The sequence below is a fragment of the Amblyraja radiata genome, chromosome 1 (assembly GCF_010909765.2).
Source record: "Amblyraja radiata isolate CabotCenter1 chromosome 1, sAmbRad1.1.pri, whole genome shotgun sequence".
In the NCBI taxonomy this organism is placed as follows: domain Eukaryota; kingdom Metazoa; phylum Chordata; class Chondrichthyes; order Rajiformes; family Rajidae; genus Amblyraja; species Amblyraja radiata.
The window spans coordinates 177,259,534-177,285,773 of NC_045956.1; the positions used below are offsets into that span (position 1 = coordinate 177,259,534).

Below are 26,240 nucleotides of genomic sequence, written 5' to 3' on the forward strand. Positions count from 1 at the left end.
CAGGTACTAGAATACTGGCAGCTCTGCATATGACGAAAGAATGGGTCGACTGGGCTTGTATTCACTGGAATTTAGAACGGTGAGAGGGGATCTTATAGAAACATAAAATTCTTAAAGGATTGGACGGGCTAGTTGTGAATCTGTGGAATTCTCTGCCACAGGAGCCAGTGGCAGACAATTCACTGGATTTTCAAGAGAGTTAGATTTAACTCTTAGGGCTAAAGGAATCAAGGGATATGGAGAAAAAGCAGGGACGGGGTACTGATTTTAGATGATCAGCCATGATCATATACTGGCTCGAAGGGCCAAATGGCCTACTCCTGCACCTATTTTTCTATGTTGGAGACCAAGAGTTCTATAGAGGCTATGAAAGGGCCGGGTTTGCTGAGATGTTTACTAATAAATACCACAGCAAAATAAACATGCATTTCTTTGTCAGCAATTCGATTTGTTAGCACAAGAAATAGTTGAAGCACAATGCTTTCAGAAGAAAAACACAAAAACAGCCAAAAGAAAATGTTGAAAGGTTCAGATTAGGTAGAATGGAAGGAAACATAACTAATATTGTGGTTCAATGGCACTTTATTATCACATACCCGAGTACAGTGATTTAAAAAAAAAAAAACATTTCAGTGACCATACATTAGGCAAAATCATACCAAGTTTTAGACTGCAAGATAATAGTACAAACTGGAGTCAGTACATAAGAGTCACCACATTTTAGGCACCATCTTGAGCCCTTCAGGTCTGAAGTTTAAAAAAAAAAAGTAGTCTTAACTTAGCCATAAAGGCTTGTTAGTCCTGACAGCGGCACTGGGTTAGAGTTGCGGGGATCGGCTTGATCAGGTGATGTGCCTCTTCAGCTGCTCCACCATTCCATGCTGCTGCAGGAGGCGCCCGTTCGACGTTCTTGGTCACAGAGCGGTGCCCGATCTAATGGAGTCCAGAAACTCGCCATCCTTCTCGTCTCCGATGGCCATTGCTCAGGTCCACTCCCCCAGAACCCCTCCCGCAGACAATGCAAAGCACATCTGAGGGTGCAAGGGACAAGAACCCAGTCCACTCACTGGCATTAATCTTTCTTTCCTTCTGTCTGTCCATCGCCACCTGGTAGGATTAATGGTTGGTTGGGCTGAATTACCTGCTCTAACACTACATCAATGGAAATCCATGAAACATTCTCTTTAAAACACCATTGTGGAAACCCTCAGGTCCTGGAGAATGAATGACATTATTTTTTTTAAATAATATCATTTTCTTACCTACAATAACTTCAGTATGAGCTAGGCCACTAAATGCTAGGTGCATCTTCTTTTCCACTGTGAAAACTGAAACAAGATTATTATTAAGTTTGCCAATTCATGTGAATTTTCTTTAAACATTTTAGCAGAGCGCTTTTAAAATGAGATAACTGACAGCTAGGATAGAATTGGGGTTATACAATGTCAGATCAACTCATCTATGAGTCTGTTGGCATTTCATTCACTAAAGAGCTTTACTTCCCCCATTTGGGCTGGAGGTTTTCAGAATCAACCATTCATGTGATCTGGAAGACAGTGACAAATCGGTTGGATGTTAGTTACAGTTTAGTTTATTGTCACATGTACCGAGGTACAATTAAAAGCTTTGTTGCATGCTAAACAGTCAACAGGAAGACAACACATGATTGTAATCAAGCCATTTACAGTGTATAGATACATAAGGGAATTACATTTAGTGCAAGGTAAAGCCAGCAAAGTCTGATCAAGGATAGTCCGAGGGTCACCAAAGAGGTAGATAGTAGTTCAGGACTACTCTCTAGTTGTTGGTTGGATGATTCATTGACTGATAACAGCTGGGAAGAAACTGTCCCTGAATCTGAAGGTGTGCATTTTCACACTTTTAAACCTTTTGCCTGATGAGCGAGGGGAGAAGAGGAAGTGACCAGGGACTCATCCTTGATTGTGCTGCTGGCCTTGCCGAGGCAGCGCAAGGTATAAATGGAGTCAATAGAAGTGAGGTTGGTTTGTGTGATGGTCTGGACTGCGTTCACAATTCAATGCAATTTTTTGCAGTCTTGGATGAGGCTGTTCCCGAATCAAGAGGATTTGTTGATTCATTGATATGAACCGGGATCAATGGATTGGTTCTAATAGCCTTCAGTTCTATTCTTTAACCAATTAGAACAGGGAATCCCATTGGTCATGAAAATAACTTTTCTGGCTCTCTGGATTTTTTCCTGCCCATAAGCACAAGGCACGAAACATTTGAATGAGTTTATCAGAATCACAGATTTAATGCTGCATTCCTGTTCAAACAGCGAGAGTGAAGCTACCTTGTATTTTACATGTTTAAAAAAAAAAAGAGATACATTTTGGTATTAAGAATAAAGGCGTAACCTATTTACTAAATGGAGCGAGAATCCAGAAATCGGAGGTGCAAAGGGACTTGGGAGAGCTGGTGCATGACTCCCAAAAAGTTAATTTGAAGTCGAATTGGTAGTATGGAAGGCAAATTCAATACTGGCATTTATATCAAGAGGACTGGAATACAAAACCAGAGATGTAATGCTGAGGCTCTATAAGGCGCTGGTCAGGCCACATTTAGAGCAAATCTGGGCCCCATGTCTGAGGAAAGATATGCTGGCTCTGGAGAGGTTCCAGCGGAGGTTTTCAAGAATGATTCCAGGAACGAGTGGGTTATCATATGATGATCAGCTTGACAATACTGGGCCTCTACTCGCTGGAGTTTAGAAGGTTGAGAGGGGGACCTCATTGAAACTTTCAGAATAATGAGTGGATTTGGAAAGAATGTTTCCGCTGGTGGGAGAGTCTAGGACCAGAGGTCAATGCCTTAGAATTAAAAGGCACTTTTAGAAAGGAGGTGAGGAAGAACTTATTTAGCCAGTGGGTAATCAATCTGTGGAGCTCATTGCCACAGAGGGCTGTGGAGGTCAAGTCAGTGGATATTTATGGCAGATAGACAAATTATTGATTAGAATGGGTGTCAAGGGTTCTGGGGTGAAGGCAGGAAAATGGGATTAGGAGGCAGAGATCAGTAATGATTGAATGGCGGAGTAGATGCGATGGGCCGAATGGCCTAATTCTCCTCATAAGGTCATAAGTGATAGGAGTAGAATTAGACCATTCGGCTCATCAAGTCTACTCCACCATTCAATCATGGGTGATCTATCTTTCCCTCCTAACCCTGTTCTCCTGCCTTTTCCCCATAACCCCCGACACCTGCACTAATCAAGAATCTATCTTTCTCCGCCTTTAAAATATCCATTGACTTGGCATCCACAGCCTTCTGTGGCAAAGAATTCCACAGATTCACCACCCTCCGACTAAAGAAATTTCTCAACTCCTTCCTAAAAGAACATCCTTTAATTCTGAGGCTATGACCTCTAGTCCTGAACTCTCCTACTAGTGGAAACATCCTGTCAACATCCACTCTATCCAAGCCTTTCGCTATTCTGTATGTTTCAAAGAGGTCCCCCATCATTCTTCTAAATTGCAGCGATTATAGGCCCAGTGCTGCCAAACACTCATCATAGGTTAACCTACTCATTCTTGAGATCATTCATGTAACGGCCCCAGCACCGACCCTTGCGGAACTCCACTAGTCACTGGCAGCCAACCAGAAAAATCCCCCTTTATTGTCACTCTTTGTCTTCTGCCATCCAGCCAACCTGCTATCCATGCTAGTATCTGCTCTTTGATACCGTGGGCTCTCATCTTCCTTTGCAGCCTAACATGTGGTACCTCATCAAAGGGTTTCTGAAAATCTAAGTAAACAACATCTACTGACTTTAACATGAACTGCTATAACGTGAAGTTTGGAAACAAGCCCTTCGGCCACAGGCTGACCAAATACACTAATTCCTATCCTGCACACTAGGGACAATTTAGCTATAAAGCTGCATGTCTTTGGGATGTGGCAGGAAAGGAGAACACCCGGAGAAAATCTAGTTACAGAGAGAACATGCAAACTCCGCACAGACAGTACCTGTTATCACGATCGAACCCGGGCGTCTGGCGCTGTAAGGCAGCAGCTCTATCGCTGTGTCACTGTGCTACCCGCCATTTGAATTGGGATTCATTGATTCGTTCTAACAGCCTTCGGATCTTTTCTTTAACCAATTAGACAAGGAAAATCCGTTGGTCTTGAATACGCCTTCCGTGCCTCTCAGGATTTTATCTGCACACAAGCACAAGGCATGAAACATCTGAATAAGTTTATCAGTCACAAATTTAATGCTTCATTCCTGTTCAAACAGTGAGAGAACAGCCATCTCGTTTTACATACAAATACAAGGCGTAGCTATGGGCACACGCATGGGCCCCAGCTACGCCTGCCTCTTTGTCGAGTACGTCGAACAATCCTTGTTCAATACGTACCAGGGCCCCATCCCCGACCTCTACCTCCATTACATCGATGACTGCTTTGGGGCCACCTCCTGCACCCACACACAACTGACTGACTTCATCCACTTCACCACCAACTTCCATCCGGCACTCAAATACACCTGGACTATTTCCGACACTTCCCTACCATTCCTTGACCTCACTATCTCCATCGCAGGTGATAGACTTCTGACCGACATCTACTATAAACCCACTGACTCCCATGGCTATCTGGACTACACTTTTTCCCACCCTGCTTCCTGTAAGGACTCCATCCCCTACTCCCAATTCCTCCGTCTACGCCGCATCTGCTCCCAGGATTAGGCGTTCCACACCAGGGCATCTGAAATGTCCTCATTCTTCAGGGAACGGGGGTTCCCCTCCTCCACCATAGATGAAGCTCGCACCAGGATCTCTTCCATACCCCGCAACACTGCTCTCTCTCCCCTTCCCCGCACTCGCAACAAGGGCAGAGTCCCCCTAGTCCTCACCTTTCACCCCACCAGCCGTCACATACAACAAATAATCCTGTCATTTTCGCCACCTCCAACGTGACGCCACCACTCGCCACATCTTCCCATCTCCCCCCATGTCTGCCTTCCGCAAAGACCGCTCCCTCCGCAACTCCCTTGTCATTTCTTCCCTTCCCTCCCGTACCACCCCCTCCCCGGGCACTTTCCGTTGCAACCGCAAGAAATGCAACACCTGTCCCTTTACCTCCCCCCTCGACTCCATTCAAGGACCCAAGCAGTCGTTCCAGGTGCGACAGAGGTTCACCTGTATCTCCTCCAACCTCATCTACTGCATCCGCTGCTCTAGATGTCAGCTGATCTACATCGGTGAGACTAAGCGGAGGTTGGGCGATTGCTTCGCCGAACACCTCCGCTCGGTCCGCAAGAACCTACCTGACCTCCCGGTGGCTCAACACTTCAACTCCCCCTCCCATTCCCAATCCGACCTCTCTGTCCTGGGTCTCCTCCATTGCCAGAGTGAGCAACACCAGAAATTGGAGGAACAGCACCTCATATTTCGCTTGGGGAGTCTGCATCCTGCGGGCATGAACATCGAATTCTCCCAATTTTGTTAGCACTTGCTGTCTCCTCCCCATCCTCAGCCTTCGGGCTGTCTCCTCCCATCCCCCAGCCCTCGGGCTCCTCCTCCTCCTTTTTACTTCCTTCTCCCCGCCACCCCCTATCAGTCTGAAGAAGGGTTTCGGCCCGAAACGTTACCTATTTCCTTCACTCCATAGATGCTGCTGCACCCGCTGAGTTTCTCCAGCATTTTTGTGCACCTCGTTTTACATGTTTGATTTATGAGCTTTTGGAATAATGCACGTTTAATTAAAATCAAAATGTTTGAAATAGCGGCCAAATTTACACTTGGTCATATAGTCACGTGCAATGCCTGGCAAGGCAACAGCGACGTTTTGCAGCGAGCTGCTGCTTAAATTAGATATTAAATAAACATTTATTTAAGATGTCTTTTCCTGTTATTTTTTCTTTAACTTTTTTATATTATTGTACAAAGTAAAAGAATAATGGCTGTCATAAATGAACTATTTTTCATGTGATGTAAACAGTTATGACTCTTCCCCTTGACTACATTCCTATGGTAAAAATAATATTTAAGTTACACATTTCTGAGATAGTTATGGAGTAATATAACAGGCCCCTTGGCCCAACTTGCCCACACCAACCAACATATCCCACCTGCCTGCGTTTGACCCATATCGCTCTCAACCTATCTTATCCATGTACCTATCCTAATGTTTCTTAACGTGCTGCTTGTCAAGAACATAACCCCGTGTAAAATGAGAAATGGCTGCAGAGCAATAGTATTATTCAGCACAGAAACAGGCCCTTCGGCCAATTCATCCATGCCAAACAAGATGACTCTCTGAGCTAGTCCCGTTTGCCCACATTTAGCCAATATATGGTAAAATGAGAGGAGTCCGTACAGCCAAGTCAGAGCATAGTTACTCCACCTAGTGTTGTTATGCAAACATTGTTAAAATGAAACTTTTATTTAGGTTTTCTTTTCTTCAAAAGAAAATCTTCTAAAAGTAAGCTGCATTTTAACAACACAGATAAGACTATGTGCAAGAAGGAATTGCAGATGCTGGAAAATTGAAGGTAGACAAAAGTGCTGAAGAAACTCAGCGGGTGCAGTAACATCTATGGAGCAGACAAGTCGCGGGGTGACATCTGTATGGTCGTGAGTAGTCGCCCAAAGTCGTAACTTTTCCTGATCTCTACTGGATTTACATCGTTGAAAATTTTCGACGACCTGCTGCGATTATGACTGGTGCCAGCAAGTCGCCGAAAAAAATTGCGCAAGTGGGACAGGCCCTTTACTGTGCTTAGGTAGCTTTCAACATAATGTATCAACATTGAATTCTCCAATTTTAGGTACCTAACCTACAATCAAACCCTCCCATTTTTTTTTCTTATTGCCCTTCTCCCTTCCCTGGGCCCTACCTGAATTCACTGCCATTTCTCCCCTCCCTGCTCCCCCCTTTCCACCTATATTCCCTCCTCTGGCTTTACAATTCCATCCCCTTCTATCCTCATATCACAATTTTTGCCTTTTCATCTCTGGCCTTCATTCAACCATCTGCCTATCAACCACACCCTCCTTTATCCACCAATCACTCGCCAGGCTTTGTCCTATTCCCTTCTCTCTTCCAGCTTTCTCATACCGCCACCACAAATATTCTGAAGAAGGGCTCCAACCTATATGTCACCTGTCCATGTTCTCCAGAGATGTTGCCTGAACCACTGAGATACTCCAGCACTTTGTGACTTCTTTTTGTAAACCTGCACCTTCAGTTCCTTGTGTTTACTTGCTGAGTTTAGTGTAATGCATCGTTCAAGAATCTTATGGTTGAGGGCAAGTAGCTGTTCTTGAACTTGGTCACCGATGCATTTGGGCAATTTACAGTGGCTAATTAACACACATTGGAAGGAGTGATCTTGTAGGAAATCAGACCTCCCAGAGAAAACCCACGCAGACACAGGGAACACAGGCAAACTCCACACAGTCAGCACTCACGGTCAAGACTGAACTGGATTGACATATGATGAAAGAATGGGTCAACTGGGCTTGTATTCACTTCAATTCAGAAGGATGAGAGGGATTCTTATAGAAACATATACCATTTTTAAAGGCTAGATGCAGGAAAAATATTCCCGATGTTGCAGGAGTCCAGAACCAGGGGTCACAGTTTAAGAATAAGGGGTAGGCCATTTAGGATTGAGGTAAGGAAAACATTCTTCACCTAGAGAGTTGTGAATCTGTGGAATTTGCAGCCACAGAAGGCAGTGGAGGCCAATTCACTGGATGTTTTCAAGAGAGTTAGATTTAGCTCTTAGGGCTAAAGGAATCAAGGGATATGGGGAAAAAGCAGGAATGGAGTACTGATTTTAAGTGATCAGCTATCATCATATTGAATGGCGGTGCTGGCTCGTAGGGCCGAATGGCCTACTCCTGCACCTATTTTTCTATGTTTTCAGGGAGTGGTTAACATTTATAATTACTGTAAGAAGATAAAGTAAAAGTAAAACAAAATCACTGATGCTAGAAACTCTCAGCAGGGCAAGCAGCAACCGTGGAGAACAAAATATTTAACATTTCAGGCGCTGCCCCTTCACAAGAAAGAAAAACATTATTTGGTCCCAACAATCACATTCTTAGATAGTAATTTAAATTGCCCGTATCCACAAACTATGTACGTGTACATCTTGATTTATTTTCTATATTACAAAATCACAGCACATTTAGTGTTTACAAGCCTGAAGTTGTGTCAAATAGCGATTGATGTCAACTAGCACGTACGTGAAAGAGAATGGAAGGTTCAGGTTTAAGGTAATGGATAATTAATGAGTGATTTTGTTCATACACAACTCAGCTTGTATCACAGGCAGAAGAAATGAAAATACGAAGAAACAAGGAACTGCAGATGCTGGTTTACAAAGAAAGGCAAAATGCTGGAGTAACTCTGGCAGAATCCCTGGAAAACATGGACAGCTGATGTTTCGGCTCGGGACCCTTCGGATATGTCAATATAGGAGGTCTAACAAGCACTTCTGGAGATGACATAAAAGTTTGTGTTTGGATAACAAGAAAGGTTTACGAAAGCTAAATTTATCAGATCTAAAGTTGGGCAGAGCAGATGGAATTTAATCCCAACAATTGGGAAGTTATGTATTTTGGGAAGCAAAATTCAGTACGTGTGTCAGGAGTTATGTGGAGAAGGCAAGAGATTGGGGTTAGGAGGGAGAGATACCTTGTAAACCTACGTTGCACTCCCTCAATAGCAAGAATGTCCTTCCTCAAATTAGGGGACCAAAACGGCAGGAACTCAGTGGGGGTCCTGTCCCAAAACAACATCAACGGTCCATTTCCCTCCATGATTCCCGCCTGATTCGCCAAGTCCTCCAACATTTCTGTGTGTTTTTTTGTTAGTAATTTGGCACATTTATCTGATTCATGAAGGTTGTGTTCAACTTCCCAATCTAATGCAGGCAGATTAGTTTATCTTGGTGTCATCTTTAGCAACACAGGTCTGCAGTTTCTTTTGTAAGCATGGTGGTGGTGGAGGCTGATGAAATAATGGCGTTTAAGAGGTGTTTACAGTAGATAGGCACATGGATAGGATACGCTAGAGGCAGGAAACGTGTTCCCGACGTTAAGGGAGTCCAGAACCAGGTACCACAGTTTAAGAAGAAGGGGTGAGCCATTTAGGACTGAGGAAATAATTTTTTTCAGCCAGAGAGTTGCGAATTTGTGGAATTCTCTGCCTCAGAAGGCAAGGGAGGCCAATTCACTGGATGCTTTCAAGAGAGAGTTAGATAGAGTTAAAGATAAGGGGTATGGGGTGAAGGCAGGAACAGGGTACTGGTTGTGGATCTTCTTCATCTTGCGTATGGCGTGCACAGCCTAAAGTTGTAGGACAACTTGTTCTATTTGATCTTATTTCATTGTGCACGCCGGGATGATCAGCCATGATCACATTGAATGGTGGTGCTGGCTCGAAGGGCCGAATGGCCTCCTCCTGTACCTACTGTTTCTATGTATGTCTCGACCTGAAACGTCACCCATTCATTCCGTCTCTCCAGAGACGCTGCCTGTCCAGCTGATTGATACAAATACATTGATAAATGCTCCTGAACACATCATCAGTGATGTAACCTGGGGTCATTGGGTGTTGATCAGACCACGACTTGTGTTCAGGTGGCATTCGCTCCTCCCCTGATCCAGAGCCATCTCGAGGCCTTCTCCGCTGCCTCTGTGGTGTTCTTGATGGCCCTTCTCCCCTCCACTCCGTTGATGCCCAGTGCACTCAAGGCTTTGTAGAGCGATTGCCCTGCAAAACCTCTGCAGCCAACCTCGATGGGCGTACACCTTGCCTTCCAGCCCTGCATACGGCAGTCCATGACCAGCTCTTCATACTTGGCCATCTTCCTGAGTTATATCCAGGCTTTTTGTGCCCAATATTCAGTGTAAACCAGTATCTGCACTGCTGTTCCTTCAATCCTTGCACAATAAATGTCGCCCGCCCGCTCTACGTCGCCCGCCCGCCCGCTCTACGCCGCCCCGACCGACCGACCGACCGACCGCCAGCTCGCTCAGCGCCGACGCCAACCACAAGATCAACTTTGCAGACACACGCAGCGACGGGCGGGCGGGGCTGTGGGGGAAGGTACCACGGCAGCGGGGACGGAGGGGTGGCGAGAACACGACGCACCACCGCACAAACCCCACACAGGGCAGACAACGGCAACGGCAAACACAGCTCCGCTGCTCTGTCCATTTCCGGGCCTGGGAGAGGCGAGGGCACACGTAACCCGAGTTTTCGCGGTGCTGTGGTACAGAGGGGCGGCGTTGGCAGCAGCTTCCCCCCCCTTCTCCTCGGCTACCAGAGCCCAGTGGGATCCGTGTCCCCGCCCGGCCCGGCAGCCATTCGTCAGGAGGATGGCGCCGCAGTGAAGGGAGGCTCGCTGTCTCGCTCGCTCACTTGCTTGCTCCTCCTCCCTTCAGAAGCTGCACAAAGAAAACGCCCCACCCGCATTCCGTGAAGAGAAATCAGCAGTTTATAAACAAGAACAAGAAACACTTACACGGAGGAAGATGGAGGGAGAGACGACGCTGTCGATGCTGCAGGAAGCCTCGGCGGGGAGGGAGCGCCGGTCGGCGGGAGCCTGGAGGAGCAGCAGCGCGAGGTTCCACTCCTTCAGCGCGAGGTTCCACTCCTTCAGCGCGAGCCTGAGGTGCGGGCGGCAGTTGGTGTGAGGGGGCGCGCGGCGCGGGTCAAATGTTCAAAGCAAAGATGGTTCAAATGAGGGGGCGGGTGTTACCGCGCGGGGGGGGGGGGGGGGGCGGCGGCAAGCCGGAGGTGGGCGGTTGGGTTGGGGGGGGGGGGAGCGCTGTTTAAATGGAATGGGGGCGGGGCGCGAGGGGGTTGAGGGTAATGGGGAGGTGGGGTTGGGGGTTATGGGGAGGGGGGGTTGGGGGTAATGGGGAGGGGGGGTTGGGGGGAGGGGTTGGGGTAATGGGGAGGGGGTTGGGGTAATGATGAGGGGGGGTGGGGTAATGGGGAGGGGGGGTTGGGGTAATGGGGGGGGGGGTTGGGGTAATGGGGAGGGGTTGGGGTAATGGGGAGGGGGTTGGGGTAATGATGAGGGGGGTGGGGTAATGGGGAGGGGGGGTTGGGGTAATGGGGAGGGGGGTTGGGGTAATGGGGAGGGGGGTTGGGATAATGGGGAGGGGGGGTTGGGGGTAATGGGGAGGGGGGGTTGGGATAATGGTGAGGGGGGGTTGGGGTAATGGGGAGGGGGGTTGGGAGTAATGGGGGGGGGTTGGGAGTAATGGGGAGGGGGGTTGGGAGTAATGGGGGGGGGGGTTGGGGGTAATGGGGAGGGGGGTTGGGGTAATGGGGAGGGGGGTTGGGAGTAATGGGGGGGGGTTGGGAGTAATGGGGAGGGGGGTTGGGAGTAATGGGGGGGGGGGTTGGGGGTAATGGGGAGGGGGGTTGGGAGTAATGGGGGGGGGGTTGGGGGTAATGGGGAGGGGGGTTGGGGGTAATGGGGAGGGGGTTGGGGGTAATGGGTAGGGGGTTGTGGTAATGGGGGTGTTGGGGTAATTGGGGGGTGGGGCGGTGTGTGAGCCTGAGGTGGGTAGGGGGTGGGATCGATGGATGGGGGCAGAGGCACTGGTGGAAGGAATGATATGGTAGGGGAGGGTTTGTAGGACTGAGTGAACAAGAGATGCTCGCGAAGCCTGGAGCGGCTGGATTGGGGGGTGGGGTGGGGGGGAATGGTGCGGCTGGAATGGGGGCGGAGAGATACAGCGGCTGTTCCTCTACTGATCGCTCAGCGGCTGGAGCGGTGAGACTGCCACCTCATTTTATTCCTCGTACCGGAGGAAAGGAGATATAAATAATTCATGATCATATTTCCATTCCTCTTCGAATTCGTCCGTTGACGGTCCACTCACCGAGCCTTTGTCCTCGCCGTCACTTTCTTCTCCATGGTCGGTGATGACAGTTCAGTTGTAGCAACCCATGTTTAAAAACATAGACAATAGGTGCAGGAGTAGGCCTTTCGGCCCAACGAGCCAGCACCACCATTCAATATGATCATGGCTGATCATCCACAATCAGTACCCCGTTCCTGCTTTCTCCCCATATCCCTTGATTCCGTTAGCCCTGAGAGCTATAACTAACTCTCTTGAAAACATCCAGTAAATTGGCCTCCACTGCCTTCTGTGGCAGAGAATTCCACAGATTCACAACTCTCTGGGCTCAATCCTAAATGACCTACCGCTTACAGAGCTACAGAAAAGGATTACCTTTTTGGTTACTTCTTCAAACATTTCAATCCAAGCTGTGCTGACCATCCCATCACATCTCCTCGAAAAGCCAACACGGTAACGGTGAAATTTTTACATATTCTGGTAGAGATTTACCTCATATTTCAAAAATCCACTCATCTGAAAATTTGATTAATTATTTCCCGAGTTTTTTTTACTAAAATTGTTCACCAATCGGACATCTTTTTATAAATCTAACTGCTGAAGCGAGCTGGATGACGTCACAATGTCTTTGCTCCTCGCGGCCAGCTGCGCAGAATTTTCAACGCGCTGCCTGCTGGGCACTGTTTTCCAAGAGCCACGTCACCGACCTCCCCCCCCCACCCCTCCCGGTTCTTCAAAAGACGCAGAAAGAACGATCAAGTAGGCTCTGTTCTGCAGATCCCGAGGGCTTCCGAGGTCATGAGCACTCAAGAGCTTCCTGGCTTGCTTTTGAAGAACTTTCTCCTCGCGGCCTGCAGCGCTATGTTCCACGCGCAGCGAGTGAAATCACGCCCCCTCCCTACCGCTCCTCCCCGCTCCCTCCTGCTGCTAACCGCTCCTCCTCACTTACCCCCCCCCCCCCCCACCGCTGCTATACGTCTCGACTCGGGTTTCCAGAGAGATGACGGGTCGGGCCCTGTACCAAAGCTCTCTCCCTCCGGGCTCTCTCCGCTTTTCGCAACCCGCTCACTCGCCCGGATCCCCTCTTCCTCTCCTCCCCTCCTCTTCTTCACCTCCTCCTCTCCTCCTCCCCCTCCCCCCTCCCTCGCCCCCTCGCCCCCTCCTCTCTCACCCCCTCCTCTCTCGCCCCCTCCTCTCTCTCCCCCCCTCTCTCCCCTCTACTCTCCCCTCTACTCTCTTCCCCCTCTCCCCCTCGTCCTTCCCTCCCCTCTTCCCATGTTGAAAATGCAGTGGCGATCAGAACAAGGTACGACTCTTTGGGCGACTACTCACGACCATACAGGCTTCACCCCGCGGCATGCCGCGAGGGTGTCGCCTGTATGGTCGTGAATAGTCTCCTCAGTCGCCCAAAGAGTCGTAGCGTCTTTCAGGTCGCTGCTGAATTTTCAACATGTTGAAAAATTTTGGCGACCTGCAACGACCTATGACGGGTGCCGGCAGTCGCCAAAAAAGTCGCGTAAGTGGGACAGGCCCATTACCCGTTCCTTAACAGGGTCTTCAATATATTGCCTGAGGAAACTATCGTGGACACACTCAACAAATTACCAAGGGAAGACACAAAGTGCTGAAGTATCGCAGTGAGTCAGTGAGCATCCCTAGAAAATGTAATCCTTTTCTGTTCCTCGGACAGCTATTCGACCTGAAATTTCACACTTTCAATACAGCTGGTATGTGATTGGCAGTGTATTCAGCATTTTCCATTTTTATTTTAGATTTCTAGCATTTGCACATTTTTGATATTTTTTCACTGTTAACTATGTGTTTCCTTAGCTAATTTTCTATCTGCATGGTTGCAGATGTTTTTATTCTACTGTCTAATCATTTGGGAGTCCATGCATACCATCTCAAGTGCCATTCCTTCATTGAACTTCTTTGCTTCCTTGTTGAGTTGGATATATAATCCATGCAAATCAAAACATACTAGAAAATAATTGCTTTGTTTGCACATGTTTGTGTTGCCATGGTGGAAGATGGAGCGTCTGTCTTTCATTTCCATTTCAGTATGTCATTTAATATTTAACTTTTCATAATTCACAATGGCCAAATTGAATTGAATCGTTGTATGTTATCATATAGTTAGATTATTCAGAGGATAGAATCTGTGATTCAATTTCATGTAATACTGCACACTGCTATTAGTTTGGTTTAGAGATACAGAAGGGAAATGGGCCATTTGGCCCAACGAATCCATGCTGGCCATCAATCATCTGCCCTACCTTCATTGATAATCTTCATAACTTCCTAAAAAAATGTGATCAGACTCGCATTCTCCTCTCTTGCCTCAATAACCTGCGTTATTTCCTGAGAAGGCTTACTTTCTTAGAAGTTCGGCATATCTCCCATAACCCTCACCAACATCTCAATGCAGTTCAGTTTATTGTCACGTGTACCGAGATACAGTGAAAAGCTTTTTGTTGCATGCTAACCAGCCAGCAGAAAGACAATACATGATTACAATCAATCTATTTAAGGTGTATAGATACATGATAAGGGAATAACCTTTCGTGCAAGATAAAGCCAGCAAAGTCTGGTCAAGGATAGTCCGAGGAACACAGATGCGCCATAGAGAGCATCTTATCAGGATGCATCACAGTCTGGTTTGGGAACTGCACCATTCAAGACCATAAGATGTTGCAGAGATGTTAACGAAACCCAGACCATTACACAAACCAGCCTCCCTTCGATTGACTCCATCTAGGACTGGTCTTAGAAACATAGATCTTACCCCAGCCACACCTTCTTCTCCCCTCATCAGGCAGGAGGTAGAGAAATTTTGAAAATGCATACCTCCAGATTCAGGAACAGTTTCCTCCCAGCTCTTATCAGGCCTCTCATCAGCTAGAGTGCGGTTTGAACTCCCATTGACCTAATTTGAGACCTTTGAACTATTTTTAATCGGACTTCAATGTTATATCTTGTACTAAATGTTGTATCCTTTATTGTGCATGTTGGACGGCTTGCAACATGCACAATTTATATTTGGTCTTTGTCTGGATAACACACAAACAAAGGCTTTTCATTATACCTCTGTACACGTGACAATAACAAACTAAACTAAATCCCATCAGGTCCTGGGGATTTATTCGCTTACTAAACTAATGCTCTTCAAGAGCCCCAACACCTCCTCCTCCTTAATCTCAAACTGCCCTTACATATTAGTATTTTCCACACTGATCTCATTGTCCTGCATGATCTCTTTGGTGAAAACAGATGCAAAGTAACTGACTTTGTACCTTGCCTACATCCCTTAACTCCAAGCACAAATTACCTCCTTTATCCTAAGGCAGTCCTACCTTCTCCCTGGTTGCTTCATGTTTTTAATGGAGATATAAAAAGCCTTGGGAATTTATTTAATCCGAGTCACCAAAGCCATTTTGTGAGCCCTTTTGGCCCTTCTAATTGGCTGATCGAGTTCTTTTCTCCGTTGTTCCTCAAAGAGCCTCATCCTCTTAAACCTTGCATGTGCTTCCTTTTTCTTTTTGACCAAATTTACAACCTCTTTGGTCATTCAAGGTTTCCTTACTTTGCCATCCTTATCCCTCTTCCTTCCTGGAACTTGCTTGTAGCAGGAAAAATAGTTGGAGCCATGATAAATGGTACTGAAAGTATGCTACTAATACCCAGACTGAAATTACTTTTTAGTTTAGTTTTAATTTAGAGATACAGCGCGGAAACAGGCCCTTTGGCCCACCGAGTCCGCACCGACCAGCAATCCCCGCACATTAACACTATACTATACACACGGTGCCACAGGAAGGCCGTCAGCATCCATAAAGACTCCTCACACCCTTGTAACGGACTGTTCGAACTACTTCCCTCCGGCAGACGTTACAAGGCCTTCTACGCCCGAACCTCCAGACTCAGAAACAGCTTTATTCCCAGAGCTATAGCGGCTCTGAACCGGCCCTGCTGAGTGCCCCCCATCCCCCCTGGACTGTCTCCCTCGGATGGTCACGTCACACAGCTATTTATTTATTTTACTCTTCTTTTACATCGGTTGGAAGCTGCATACTAAATCTCGTTGCACTGACGTGCAATGACAATAAAAGATATTATTATTATTATTATTATTAACCTATAAACCTGTACATCTTTGGAGTGTAGGAGGATCTCGGAGAAAACCCACGCAGGTCACGGGGGGGAAAGTACAAACTCCGTACAAACAGCACCTGTAGTCAGGATCAAATCTGGGTCTCTGGTGCTGTAAGACAGCAACTCAACCGCTGCACTACCTTGCCACCCAAAACCTGTAGGAAAGCCCTAAGACACAAACATTTGATTTATTGATAATTAATCAAGTTTCTTGATTCTTGGGTGGGAAAATAAAATCGTCTAATCCGTAGAAATTATTTAAAACAATTACAACTTTCATATCTGTTGAAATCGCAACAATGTCTTTAATCTATAACTGTTGTCAATGATAAATATTTAGTAAAAAAACAAGCAATTTTTTGGCTTCTGCAAGAAATAGGATTTTGATTTCTTCTGATTTCTGAGTCTACAATTTAATGGGCTGTTATTTCAGATATGCATTTTTATTTTAGTTGCAGCCGTCTTCGGCGAGTGCAAGCCCTCCTGAATTACAGCAACAAGCAGAAATCTGATGGAATTCTCTGCATTCTGGGTATGTTTCACCGTTTGTTTGTAAGCTTCAACTACAAATTGCTTGATTATTTATATATTATTTTTGTTGCTACAATGTTCAATTTGTTTGGTAGATAATACAAGAAGTTCAAGTGAAAAAAAGATACAAAGTGCTGGAATAAGTCAGCGATAGGTCATGTCTGCAGAACATGGATAAGTTATCTTTTGGATCGGGACCCTTCTTCCAACTGATAGTGGGAAGAGGGGTGGAGAAAGCTGGAAGAGAGGTCAGGGTGGGATGAAGCCAGGCAAGTGATAAGTGGATACAGGTGAGGGGGAGTATTTGATTGGCAGTGAGTTGGACAAGAGGTAAAAATAAAAAGACAAAAGTGTGAGATAAGGAGTTAAGTATAGAAAAGTCTCGAAATGTGAAGCTTGAGGAAGGAAGTCGGGGCTGGGGAAAGGGAGCAATGGGTGCATGTCCACGGAGGAGAGAGGGAAGAAAAGGGGGTGGGTGATTGTAGGTTAGTTACCTAAAATTGAAGAATTCAGTGTTCATGCCAACGCTACCTAAGTGGAATATGAGATGATGTTCCTCTGGTTTGCATATGGCCTCATGCTGAATGGAGGAGACCCAGGACAGATAGGTTAGTATGGGCATGGGAAGGGACTTTAAATGGTTAGCCAACCCTCTGCCAATTAATAGCCCCCCCTCACCTATTACTAGGGAGAAGGTGCTTGGGAAGCTGGAAGGGCTGAAGGTTGATACGTCACCGGGACCGGATGGACTGCGCCCTAGGGTTCTGAAAGAGGTGGCTTTAGAGATTGTGGAGGCATTGATGGTGATATTTAATGAATCACTAGAGTCAGGAGTAAGTCAAGAGTGACAATATAGGGTGCTTTTTCTGGATGGCTGCCGGTGACTAGTGGAGTTCTGCAAGGGTTGGTGCTGGGGCCGCTACTCTTCACGTTGTAGATTAATGATTTGAACGAGGGGATTGAAGGCTTTGTGGCAAAGTTTGCGGATTATACGAAAATAGGTGGAGTGACAGGTAGTGTGCAGAAAGCAGGGACTGCAGAAAGACTTGGACAGGTTGGGAGAGTGCGCAGGGAAGTGGCAGATGGAATATAGTGTAGCAAAGTGTGGAGTCATGCATTGTGGTAGTAGGAATAAAGGCGTAGACTATTTTCTAAATGGGCTGAGAATCCAGAAATCGGATTTGGAAAGGGACCTGGTAGTGCTGGTGCAGGATTCCCAACATGTTAATCTGCAGGTCGAATCAGGCTTGTATACAAAAGCAGGGATGTAAAGTTGAGGCTCTATAAGGCCACATTTGGAATATTGTGAGCTATTTTGGGCACCGTATCTGAGGAAGGATGTGCTGGCTCTGGAAAGGGTCCAGAGGAGGTTTACAAGAATGATCCCAGGAAAGAGTAGGTTAACCTATGATGAGCTTTTGTCGGCACTGGGCCTGTACTCGCTGGAGTTTAGAAGAATGAGGGGGGACCTAATTTAAACATACAGAATAGTGAAAGGCTTGGATAGAGTGGATGTGGAGAAGATGTTTCCACTAGTGAGAGAGTCTAGGACTAGAGGTCATAGCCTCAGAATTAAAGGATGAGGAGGAATGTCTTTAGTCGGAGGATGGTGAATCTGGCATTCTTTGCCACAAAAGGCTGTGGATGCCATCAGTAGATAGTTTTAAGTCAGAGATAGATAGATTTTTGATTAGTAGAGGAGGCAGGAGAATGGGGTTAGGAGATAGATCAGCCATGATTGAATGGCGGAGTAGACTTGGTGGGCCGAATGGCCTAATTCTACTCCTATCCCTTATGACCTGTATCCAACTATCACTTACCTGGCAATGTCCCACCCCCACCTCTCTTCCAGCAAATTCCCCCCTTCTACAATCAATCTGAAGAAAGGTTCCTGACATGAAACATAGCATGTCCATGTCCTCCAGAGCTGCTACTTAACCTGCTGAGTTGCTCCAGGTAGACAAATGCTGGAGTAGGTCAGTGGGGACAGGCAGCATATCTGGAGAGAAGGAATGGGTGACATTTCGGGTTGAGACCCTTCTTCAGACTAGTCTGGGGAAGGGAAACGAGATACATAGAGAATGATGTAGAGAGATATAGAACAAATGAATGAAAGATATGCAAAAAAGTAATGATGATAAAGGTAACAGACCATTGTTAGCTGTTTGTAAGATGGGAACGGGAACCTGTTTCGACTTGGGTGTGCGAGGGATGGAGAGAGAGGCAGTGCAGGGGTTGTTTAAAGTTAGAGAAATCAATATTCCTACCACTCGTTACTCCCTCTCCTATCTACTCCAGATCTTTGGGGTTTTTTGTAAACCAGCATTTGCATTCCTTGTATTTTCAAGTCAAGTCGTCAGGTCGAGTTTATTTTCATAATATGCACACTGGTACAGGTACAGTGAAAACCTTGCTTGCAACAAGGCGGCATTGCAGGCACATAGACGCAGACAATACAAAATAAATTAAACCTAAATTATAAATAAATTCTTCAAGACAGATGAATATAAAAAGGCTGCAAGAATGCACAATTAGAAAACACAAGTTTGCAGTCGTGCAAGAGCTTGTCCTTCATTTTCAGTTGCTTAGATGCATAGACAATAGGTGCAGAGTAGGCCATTCGGCCCTTCGAGCCAGCACCACCATTCAATGTGATCATGGCTGATCATCCACAATCAGTACCCCATTCCTGCCTTCTCCCCATACCCCTAAGAGCTCTATCTAACTCTCTGCAATGCTTCTGAGGCAGAGAATTCCACGAATTCCTCATCTCAGTTCCAAATGGCCCACCCCTTATTCTTAAACTGTGGCCCCTGGTTCTGGACTTCCCCAACATCGAGAACATCTAGCATGTCCAATCCCTTAATAATTTTATATGTTTCTATAAGAGTCCCTCTCATCCTTCTAAATTCCAGTTAATAAAAGCCCAGCCGCTCCATTCTCTCATCATATGACAGTCCTGCCATCCCCAGATTTAACCTCGTGTACCTTCGCTGCACTCCGGCAATAGCAAGAATGTCCTTCCTCAAATTAGGAGACCAAAACTGCACACAATACTCCAGGTGTGGTCTCACTAGGGCCCTGTACAACTGCAGACAGACCTCTTTGCTCCTATACTCAAATCCTCTCGTTATGAAGGTCAACATGCCATTTGCTTTCTTCACTGCCTGTTGTACCTGCATGCTTACTTTCAGTGACTAATGTACAAGGACACCAGGTCTCGTTTTCCCTTTTCCTAAACTGACACCATTCAGATAATAATCTGCCTTCCCGTTCATGCTGAAGTAGGATTACGGTGTCGCAGGTGAGGCAGAGTCTCGCGTAGATGCTTTTGATGGTGCGGAGGGTTGTGCCCATGATGGACTGGGCTGCAGCGCACCATACTCTGCAAACTCTTGCATTCCTATGCATTAGAATTGCCACACTAGTCGATGATTTTACCAATCAGGATACTGTCTACAGTGCATCTATGTACTGGGACCAAGATAGGTCACCCAACATGTTAGCGCACAGGAATTTGAAGCTGTTAACTCAGTCCACCACCAACCCATCAGTGTGGACTGGCATGTGTTCTCCCAACTTCCCCTTTCTGAAGTCAACGATTAATTTCTTGGTTTTGTTGACATTGCACAAGAAATTGTAGTTGTGGCATCACTCAACCAGGTGATCTATTTATGTCCTATACATTGACTCGTCACCACTTGTGATTTGGCTTTGGGTGCAACAGAGATTTAGCAAAATGCTTTGAGAAATTAAGGACTTTAGTTACAGTGGTAGATTTATGTTATTCTTGCAATACAAGTCATGAATTTGTATGACAAAGTAGATGGAGAGAAACCTTCCAATTGGTTGAGGGGTAAGGAGCTGAGGTACATAGTTTAGTTTATTGTCACGTGTACCGAGGTACAGTGAAAAGCTTTTGTGCATGCTAACCAGTCAACGGAAAGACAATACATGATTACAATCGAGCCATTTACAGTGTACAGATACATGATGAAGGGAATAACGTTTAGTGCAACATAAAGCCAGTAAAGTCTGACCAAAGATAGTGTGAGGGTCTCGAATGAGGTAGATAGTAGTTCAGGACTCCTCACCAGTTGTGGTAGGATGGTAGGATGGTTCAGTTGCCTGATAACAGCTAGGAAGAAACTGTCCCTGAATCTGGAGGTGTGCGTTTTACACAAGATGGCGCCAGCTTGTGGCGACATATTGCCAGCAGCGGAACAGAATACAATCAAATACAGCTTTTCTCAGCTTACTTGGATAAAAGAAACAGCAGAAACCAGCGCTGTGACCAACAAGCTGCTAACACATTTAAAGGCGTTAGCACTATTTCAAAACAATTCTGAAAAGGAGGGAATCCCCGATCGCTGCGGAATCCCCGACTCGGCGGAGCATCGCAGCAACTGAAGAGAGCACCACCAGAGGTGAGGACTGCAAAGAGCTGGTCTGGGGAGGCAGAGGAACAACTACAGGACTGCTTGGAGTCTGTGAACCAGGCAATGTTCAAGGAGTCGGCAACGGACCTGAATGAATACGCCACAGTCGTTACAGACTTTATAAGGAAATGTGTGGAGGACTGTTCCAACAAAAACCTTCCGAGTGTTTCCTAACCAGACACCTTGGATGAACCATGAGATCCGCATACTTCTGAAGATCAGATCTCGGGCATTCAGGTCTGGTGACGCAGCGGTCTATAAGAAGTCCAGATACGACCTTGACAAGGCCATCAAAAAGGTCAAAAGGGACCTGCTCTAAGCTGGAGGATGGCGGATGTTCAGCAACGGTGGCAGGGCTTGAATGCCATCACCTCCTACAAGGCGAAATCAGGAGGCAGCTCAAACGACAGCGAAGCATCACTCCCTGACGAGCTCAATGCGTTTTACGCACGCTTTGATAGGGAGAATACTGATGTGCCTTCCCGAGGCCCATATCACAGTCACAGAGGCTAACGTTAGAAGATCCTTCAGGGGGGGTGAACCCTGGGAAAGCGCCTGGACCTGATGGTATACCGGTCAAATTCTCAAAATCTGTGCAGACCAACTGGCGGGAGTTTTTGCGGACATTTTCAACCTTTCACTTCTGAGGTCTGAGGTTCCCACCTGCTTTAAGAGGACATCCATAATACCGGCACACGAGAAGAGTAAGGTGACATGCCTCAATGACTCGACCAGTGGTACTATGGTCTGTTGTGATGAAGTGCTTTGAGAGGTTGATTATGGTGCATATCAATTCCTACCTCGACAAGAATCTCGACCCACTACAGTTCGCCTACCGCCACAACAGGTCAACGGAGGATGCGATTTTACTGGCTCCACTCCGCATTGGACTACTTGGACAATAAAAACCCTTACGTCAGGCTGTTGTTTATAGACTACAGCTCGACGTTCAATAACATCATCCCCACCAAGCTCACGGAACTGTTGCAGCCACTGTTTCAATACCTAAAGGGGCTGCTCCTTGCCTTCTGTTTGCATTTCTCACCCACCATCCTCATCTTTGGACACCCTGTGCGTAGGGGAGAGGGTAGGGCTGAAGATGTCCTGGTTGGGTTGCTCCTGGGCCTGGCCAAGCTGGCCATCCGCGAGTCACGGCGCCAGACGGTGGAGGGCTCTACCCGAGCCAGCTGCCTGCCCCTTTTCCGGGGATACGTCCGTGCCCGGGTGCGGATGGAAAGGGAATACGCCCTGTCTACGGGCACCCTGAGGGAGTTCCGGGACCGCTGGGCACCGAGGGGGGTTGAATGTATCCTTGACAAGGATTGCAATATAATTGTTTAGCTCGTCTTGTATTATGGTGGTGTTTTGTTTTATTGTATTGTCAATACTATTTTAATATGTGAATAAATATTTTTGATTTAAAAAAAAAAAAAAAGCTCACGGAACTGGGTCCTCGACTTACTCATTCACAGACCACAGTTAGTTCGAATTGGCAGAAACACTTCCTCCTCAGCAACAATCAGTAAGGGAGCACCTCAAGGCTGCGTGCTCAGCCCCCTGCTTTACTCACTCTATACCCATGACTGCATAGCAGGGCATATTGCGAATTCCATCATCAAGTTCGCCAGCGACATCACTGTTGTTGGACGATTCGACCGATTGACCAAATGGTGCCAGCACAACAACCTGGCTCTCAACATCAGTAAAATCAAGGACCTGATTGTGGACTTTGGTCGGGGAAGGATCCTGTTTACATCATTGGGACGATGGTGGAGAGGGTCAAAAATGTCAAATTCCTGGGCATGCATATTTCCGAAGATATTTCCTGGACCCAGCACTGTTGCAATTATAAAGACGGCACCTCAGCGCCTCTACTTCCTGAGAAGATTACGGAAATTCGGTATGTCAAAGAGGATTCTCCTGAACTTCTACAGGTGCACAGTAGAGGGCATGCTGACTGGTAAAGAGGGAGAGGGCGAGGGGCGGAGAGGGAGGGGGTTAGGGAGAGGGAGTGTAGACGTTTGAACAACTCTCCGGGGTGGGAGATTGCAACCTTCACGTAGTCCGTCCTGTTTCGACAAATGCAATCAACCTGTTTTGCACATTCAAATAAGATCAAATAGAACAAGTTGTCCGACAACTTTAGACTGTGCACGGCATAGGAAGAAGAACATCTCTTCCTACCCCCCACTCTCCCTCAATCATCCCACTCTCCCTCAATTCCCCCACTCCCTCCACAACTCCCCAGGATTTATTTCCTCTCCACTCCCCCAATCCCTCCCTCACCTCTTCGAGCGGAGCTGGTCTTAGCGGGTCCGAGCCGAACGGAGCCAAGTGGAGCCGTGTGGGTTGGAGTGCTGTAGTTCCCCTCGTAGGGAGGAGGGGAGGGAGGTGAGGGGGGTAGAGAGGTGAGGGGGGTAGAGAGGGAGGGGGGGGTGGAGAGGGGCAAAGATGGAGGGGGGGGTAGAGTGGGGGGGAGGGAGGGTAGAGATGGAGAGGGCGAGGGATCCTAGCCGGGTCGAGTGGGCTGGAATGCTGTAGTGCCCCTCGTGCCCGGAACGTGCGAATGGATTGTGACGTCAGTCGGAATTTTTTTCTTCAAAATGAGAGCTTGAAAATCTTTAATATTTTGAAACTGTTTTTAAAAGATTAGTAACTTGGGAAATATAGGTTGAAATGCGACGGGAAGATATTTATTGCGTCCGCGGGAAAAATGTGAGTAGCATGTGTGAAAATGGGAAGGCTGTGGCCTAGCGTTTGGAAGAAGATAGGAATTAAGGACATTGACAGAAAGCTGACACAACCCTGGCCCACACAGACACAAGAACAAAGGGAAGAGTTTTAGTATAATAATATAGATGTACCAATTAAGGTACAGTGAAATTCGAATTACCATACAGCCATACTAAAAAAAAGCAACAAGGTATGCAACTCCATCACAGTTGATCCACCACAGCGGATTCCCCACTTTCCTCACTGTGGCAATTAAGTCCAAACTTCTTCCTCTTTTATTCTCCCGCGGTCGGTGCAGTCGAACCATCTGCAGTCGGGGCGATCAAAGCTCCTGTAGAACAATCGAAGCTCCTGTAGAACTCTTTTATTCTCCCGCATCGGGGAGATCGAAGCTCCCGCGGCTTGGAGTTCCCAAAAGTCGGTCTCTAACCAGAGACCGCGAGCTCCGCGATGTTAAAATCTGCAGGCATCCACAGTTGGAGCTCTGAGGTTGATCTCTGGCAAAGGGATCGCAAGCTCCACGATGTTAAAGTCCGCAGGCCCCGTGGTGGAGCTCTCAAAGTCAATCTCCAGGAAAGGCCACCAACTCCTAGATGTTAGGCCGCAGTGCGGACGGAGATACGATACGGGAAGAAAAAGCATCTCCGTCGAGGTAAGAGATTAGAAAAAGGTTACCCCAACTCCCCCCCCCCCCCCCCCCACATAAAACAAGCTAAAGAACACTAAAAACATACATTTAACACATATGTTCACACATAAGACCATGCCTGTTTCTCTTATGAACATTCTCAGACAGGAAGACCTGAAAGGATTTGAATATAGGAGCAAGGAGGTTCTACTGCAGTTGTACAGGGTCTTGGTGAGATCACACCTGGAGTATTGCGTACAGTTTTGGTCTCTTAATCTGAGGAAAGACATTCTTGCCATAGAGGGAGTACAGAGAAGGTTCACCAGACTGATTCCTGGGATGTCAGGACTTTCATATAAAGAAAGACTGGATAGACTCGGTTTGTACTCGCTAGAATTTAGAAGATTGAGGGGGGAACTTATAGAAACGTACAAAATTCTTATGGGGTTGGACAGGCTAGATGCAGGAAGATTGTTCCCGATGTTGGGGAAGTCCAGAACAAGGGGTCACAGTTTAAGGATAAGAGGGAAATCTTTGGTGAATCTCTGGAACTCTCTGCCACAGAGGGTAGTCGAGGCCAGTTCATTGGCTATATTTAGGAGGGAGTTAGATGTGGCCCTTGTGGCTAAGGGGATCAGAGGGTATGGAGAGAAGGCAGGTACGGGATACTGAGTTGGATGATCAGCCATGATCATATTGAATGGCGGTGCAGGCTCGAAGGGCCGAATGGCCTACACCTGCACCTAATTTCTATGTTTCTATGTTTTAGGACCGAGATGAGAAAAACATTTTTCACACAGAGAGTGGTGAATCTCTGGAATTCTCTGCCACAGAAGGTAGTTGAGGCCAGTTCATTGGCTATATTTAAGAGGGAGTTAGATGTGGCCCTTGTGGCTAAAGGGATCAGGGGGTATGGAGAGAAGGCAGGTACAGGATACTGAGTTGGATGATCAGCCATGATCATATTGAATGGCGGTGCAGGCTCGAAGGGCCGAATGGCCTACTCCTGCACCTATTTTCTATGTTTCTATGAAACAATGGCCTTCCTTGAAGGCTATCAAGATTCCTGTAATAGACTCTGGCATCGACCTACTCGTCGGAACTAATGCTTTGAAGGTATTGGAACCATGGGAGCTGGGGATGGACCATTCGCCATGAGGACCTCACTGGGGTCGGTCATCTATGGTCTTGTAGAGGCGCAAACGTTGTGAATAAATGGATTGTTTATTCAGGCAATGTAAGTTTGAAATACATGGACGTTTAGCACTCTAACATAGTTGTAGTTGTTGTTGCTGAGAGGCTGTTGACTCGTGGGCTCGGTTGTGCTCCTGTGGTGGCAGGACACTCATGAAGTCAGGAAGCAGAAGAGCAAGAGAGCGAGAGAGAGAAGGTCAGGACTTATATACTAGGCCACACCCACATATATCTCGTGACTCCTTCCCAGGGATGCTGAGGATTCATATAGCAGGAGAGGCTGAACCAGTAGGTGCCGCTACAGGACCCCCTCCCAGAACCGGAGGCAGACCGTGAGGGCAGACGTCGAAAAAGGGTGCGGAGACAAGATCGAGTGCGGCTCTTGCTGTGGGGTCGGTGGCACCCCGGCGGTGAGTCGGGATGAGGGGCCCGCGGGCGCAGTCGACGCTCCGGCTGTGGGCGATCCCGAGGTATGCCGAGCGGCGCCAGAAGACCAACGCAAAAAACGCACGACGCACGAGGGATAAACCAGTCATGTTGACCAGCAGGGGATCGTGAGAAAGACGTCAGCAACAACAAGAAACTAATAACAATAAGCTAAGACATTACAGAGTAAAATGGAAAATATACACCAAGTCCAAAGTGGTAGGATGCTGAAAGTTCCGTGATTCAAATCAAGCAGGGTAGGACAGGAAACAAAAGTTT

At 47.0% G+C, this 26,240-nt stretch overlaps 1 protein-coding gene and 1 long non-coding RNA gene across 7 annotated transcripts in view; one reads left to right on the forward strand and one right to left on the reverse strand.

Moving 5' to 3' along the window:
* Positions 1 to 564: 564 nt before the first annotated feature.
* Positions 565 to 10,627, reverse strand: LOC116982339. 2 transcript variants are annotated; one of them, XR_004414434.1, is made up of 3 exons: positions 10,501 to 10,627; positions 3,988 to 4,179; positions 565 to 1,328 (listed from the first exon to the last, which is right to left on the reverse strand). It is a non-coding gene; the product is annotated as an uncharacterized LOC116982339 (long non-coding RNA). The 2 variants fall into 2 exon arrangements; XR_004414438.1 differs by having other exon boundaries at positions 10,505 to 10,625.
* Positions 10,104 to 26,240, forward strand: part of dnaaf9 (dynein axonemal assembly factor 9) — a 107,301-nt gene continuing 91,164 nt past the window's right edge. For 2 of the 5 annotated variants that reach the window (XM_033035570.1, XM_033035586.1), the window contains exons 1-2: positions 10,104 to 10,654; positions 16,463 to 16,542. In XM_033035570.1, coding sequence (XP_032891461.1) covers positions 10,515 to 10,654; positions 16,463 to 16,542 — 220 coding nt within the window. In that variant the 5' untranslated portion in view covers positions 10,104 to 10,514. Of the gene's footprint in view, positions 10,655 to 11,550; positions 11,557 to 16,462; positions 16,543 to 26,240 lie in introns of all 5 variants that reach the window. The other 3 variants (XM_033035580.1, XM_033035590.1, XM_033035575.1) reach the window with 2 other exon arrangements.